A 4,767-nucleotide genomic window follows, 5' to 3' on the forward strand; every position below is an offset into this window, starting at 1 on the left:
ATAATCACCATAATTTGACGCGGGTTCGTTTCTTCGTAGACCAAGTCCACAAAACAAACTATGCCTTCAATGAACCAATGGTAAGATGAATTCGATTCTGCAACAATTATACTTACATAGATTTTTGTTTTAATTTATATAACTTTAAGTAAAAATTCAACAATTTTTATTGACCTTGAAGCAAAAATTGTTTTCCATATTTAATTGAATATTCTAAATATGTTCTGTATATAGTCTGTAAGATTCATCTGTAGACTGATTAAATAAGAAATTTAGCAGATCACGAAATGATAAAAAACTGGAACGTAAACAAAATTTGGCGTCCACGGTGTATTTGACAGTTTAACCTGTTTTTACCCAAAAAGCGTACTTCTTGGTTTTTCTCTCTTTCTCTGAGAGCAATTTTGTTCTCTGAGAGCAATTTTGCTTTTTGAGTTTTATCCAGACAAGTTGACGAACGAAACTAATATCTATGAAATTTGCAATTCTTTATTTTCTACGTTTTTTTGTAAATAGAAACTTAGACTATGCGCCCTGTCTTTTAATGGAATTATTCAAATCAAAGACACAGATTCCAATGATATCAACTAAATATTAATAGCTACTATACATTACACTACTTTTAAGGAAATGTAGTTATGTACAATTTCGTACATATAATTTCTATAAATTTTTCTATTGCTTAGTTATAAAGTAAGTTTCAGGTACATCAACTAATTATTTTTACACATTCTACACGCTATAAAATACTTCGCTACATGTTTATCACAGGGATTATTAACGTAAAACCGATTCAATCCAGCTCACATACTTGCTAACGCGTGTGTATATCCCCGGAAGCCCTGGTCTGGCACATCCGATACCTGTAGAAACAATGCCCACCAATATTTGATCTTTCATAATAAGGGGTCCTCCAGAGTCAGCCTATTGTAGTTTGTGATGTATTATAAGAAAATAGAATTACATATGGACGTGAGTATGTATATGGAACTTTAGATGTAGCACTTACCCAACATGAATCGGCTCCTCCATTTTTGAGTCCAGCGCATAGCTGGGTATCTGAGATCAAACTATTTGATTTCCCATGCAGTTTGTAAGACTTTTCACAACTATTGTTGTTCCAGATTTTTACTGCCACTTTTTTTAGAACATCCGCTTTCGGGCCTTCTTCTTGATTCTCATTTGTCCATCCCCAACCTGATACGGTTGCTAATTGATTTTCGTACTCTTTGTGAGGACTTTCAACACTTACGCAAATTGGTTTAACTCGCTCTGTAAACACCATAGGAGTATCCAGTTGGAGCAAAGCTAAAATTACGAGAGTCATTAATGATTCCATGAAGCAAAAAAAAAAAGCATACCAATATCGTTTTTCACATTGGTGCATTCATACTTCGGATGCGGTATTATACTTTTAAAGTTAATTCGAATAGGTGCTGATTTTTCTGCAGTGTTACCACTAAGGTATTGCGAAATACTGTGAAGGCCAATAACCCCTTGAATTTGCGATATTTGAAAGATTTTGTTCAGTCCATTGCAAACACAATGCCCTGCTGTCACAAGCCATTGCTCATTCAATATGCTGGCACCACAAAAATGTCCCCCGCGTCTTGTCAGGCTAACCATAAATGGTAATTCACCGTTTGCAGCTTCAGAACCTCCTATAATCTTCGGACTTCGATGGTTACAAGGTACTGAAGAAACTTATCGAAAAGAAAATGGAAAGGAACAAAATTTAAATTATTTACTATGAGATAGCTAAACAATCTGAAATTCTTAAGATAACGTACAATCTACGTAGAAACTTGAAAGTCTTATAATAAATAATGAGCACACATTTTTGATTAATTGAAATAAAAAGGGATCAAAACTGGCCAAAATTCAAAATCTTACCGGATTGGCTTTAAACTTGTCACTTGGGGGTCTTTGGTGTCGCTGAATACGAATCTGGAGTCAGATTGAAAAAATTCAAAATGGCGGATCCAATATGGCGGTCGATATTTTGAAAATCGATCGGATTACCTTCAACCTCGTTACCCAGGGATTTTTGTGGTCGCTGATTGCGAAGACAAACTCAGAATTTAAAAATTTTAAATGGCGGATCCAATATGGCGGACAATTTTTTGAATTTCTTGGGTGTTTTTGAGGTCACAAACTGCAAACTTAGTATCAGATTCTATAAATTCAAAACGGCCGATTTAATACCTACCACTTCCAAAAAAATTTACTACATCAGTGAATCCTTTTAAATTCGCTTCTTAGAGGTTCCTGAGACGGAAGATTAGGAAACGGACGTTACATTTTAAGAATTCTAAATGGCCTACTCAGTACGAAGGCTGAATATTAAAAAAAAAAAACATTGAATCTCAACAGCGATCACTACTCAAAGACGTTAGACCTTAGTGTTAAGTCTATATCGTAGCTGTTGGTAAAAAGCAGGGCTGCAAACAACTCCAAAAATCGGTGCGGTTCGGTACAGTGATTCAAATCGCTAAGAAAACGCTTGTATCGGTACAAGAACCGGCTCATAGTTATCCCTGAACCGCGGTTCGGTTCGGTTCAAATGGTTAAACTTTTTAATGCTAAAGGATACAAATATTGTAAAAAATGCCAAATCTATAAAATAAAAATAAAGGGCTTTGTTCTGAGATCAAATTCAAATATCCACTAGTGTTGCCAAATGTCCCGTATTTGCCGGGACATCCCGTATTTTGCATTAAACTTAAAATCTTCCGACGGGACAAGATTTTTCCCGAATTTTCGACAACTTCATTATTGATTTCAACCTGTAAATTTCTACCCAACATCGTCATGCTTTAACGCGGCTATTGGGAGTAGGTCATTAGCAAGCATTATTGCATGCAACTCTGTAAGGGAAATATAGCTAAAAATTACCGTTGATTTTTTAGAATTTTTTTTTTGGTGAGGGTGTTGCGAATTTTCTTCCATATAAAGCATGAACAAAACTTGAAGAAAATGCGCAAAACCCTCGACAAAAGAAATTTAAAAAAAGCAATGGTAATTTTTAGTGACTTGAAACTGGAAATTTATTATACCAAAACAAGTAAGAGCAGCGCTGTCTTCGGCTATGCCGAAGGCTTCATACCTTTCATGAACATCTGCAAATTTTACTTTGACAGATTACTGCTTTTGAATACATCTGCATACATCGATAGAGGAGTTACATACCTATATAAAAAATCGCATCTGAACAAACAGAGGTATGGAAGATATACCTTATATTAGCACCAATCTAAGTGATTTTCACTGCTATGTGATCGGTATGTAAACCGACACAATTTATTGGGTTTAGTTTCCTACATAAAGGAGATATATCGCAAAAACTGGTATCTGAACAATCAGTGCTATAGGAGATAAAGCTTATACAGCATAGATTTTGACGATTTTCTCAGTAGACTTTGTATTATTATTTATAAAATATCTTACGAAATTTATCGGCTTTAGCTGTTCAAATAAAGAAGTTTTACAGTAAAATCCCATATCTGAACAATCAGATGTATGGAAGATATATGTTGTAGTCACCCGATCCTTGTTATTTTCACTTTAAGTATTCTGTTAATAATGAGTGAAAATGGTGCGAAACTTCATGTTCCTAGCTGCATAAATGGAGGAGTTATGATAAAAGACCTCATATCTGAACAATCAGTTGTATGGGGGCTGCAGGTTATAGTGACCCGATCTTTATTATTTTCGAGGTAAGTCTTCTGTTGATAATGAGTGAAAACAGCGCGAAATTTCATGGTCCTAGCTACATAAATGGATGAATTATAACGAAAAATCTCATATCTGAACAATCAGTTGTATGGGAGCTATAGGTTATAGTTACCCGATCTTTTTAATTTTCACTGTAAGTTTTCTGTAGATAATTATTGAAAACAGTGCGGAATTTCATGTTCCTAGCTATATAAATGGAGGAGTTATAACGCAAAATTTTATATCTGAACAATCCGTTGTATGGGAGCTATAGGTTATAGTGACCCGATCTTTGTAATTTTCACTATAAGTATTCTGTTGATAATGGGTGAAAGTGCTGCGAAATTTCTTGTTCTTAACTACATAAATGGAGAAGTTATAATGAAAAATCTCATATCTGAACAATCAGTTGTATGGGAGCTATATGTTATAGTGGTCCGATTCTTCCGGTTCCGACAAATGATTAATACATTATAAAAATACACCCACCTACCAAATTTCATCCGGATATCTCGAAAACTGAGAGACTAGATTGCATACAAACAGACAGACAGACGGACAGACGGACAGACGGACAGACGGACAGACGGACATGGCTAAATCAACTCAGCTCGACGTTCTGATCATATAAGTATACATTTTCATGGGTCTATCTCTTTTTGTTCTGGTACTTACAAACATCGGACCAAAGTTATAATACCATTTCATGCTCATGAAAGGTATAATGAGCTGCACACTCCAAATCCTTCTAGGAAATCTAATTAAAAAAATTTAAACTTTTTTAACTTTAATTAGTTTTTGTGAACTTTCTGCAAGCTTTGAAATTTTAATTTACGTGGTATCTGATGTAGATCGCTAAATACTCTGGTCCAAAGTACTCAGGTACCTTGGGGATGCAAAATAATTTCACTAAAGTACCAAGGTATTTAGTCGATGGCTAAATACTTTCAAACTAAATACTGTATAATTTAGGAGAAATTTAGAGAATTAACACCTCACCTTACACTCACCTCAACTTACTTTACCACAACTCACTTCACCTCTCCTCAAATC

At 34.8% G+C, this 4,767-nt stretch overlaps 1 protein-coding gene across 1 annotated transcript in view; it reads right to left on the reverse strand.

The window, feature by feature from the left end:
- Positions 1-741: 741 nt before the first annotated feature.
- LOC118739786 (trypsin-1-like) overlaps positions 742-4,767 on the reverse strand; it is a 14,034-nt gene continuing 10,008 nt past the window's right edge. The window contains exons 2-4 of the mRNA XM_036471293.1: positions 1,362-1,703; positions 1,010-1,308; positions 742-924 (exon numbers count right to left, since the gene is read on the reverse strand). Coding sequence (XP_036327186.1) covers positions 778-924; positions 1,010-1,308; positions 1,362-1,703 — 788 coding nt within the window. The 3' untranslated portion in view covers positions 742-777. The remainder of the gene's footprint in view (positions 925-1,009; positions 1,309-1,361; positions 1,704-4,767) is intronic.

This window comes from Rhagoletis pomonella, unplaced genomic scaffold, assembly GCF_013731165.1.
Source record: "Rhagoletis pomonella isolate Grant_MI unplaced genomic scaffold, Rhpom_1.0 Rhpom_scaffold_00005, whole genome shotgun sequence".
Classification (NCBI taxonomy): domain Eukaryota; kingdom Metazoa; phylum Arthropoda; class Insecta; order Diptera; family Tephritidae; genus Rhagoletis; species Rhagoletis pomonella.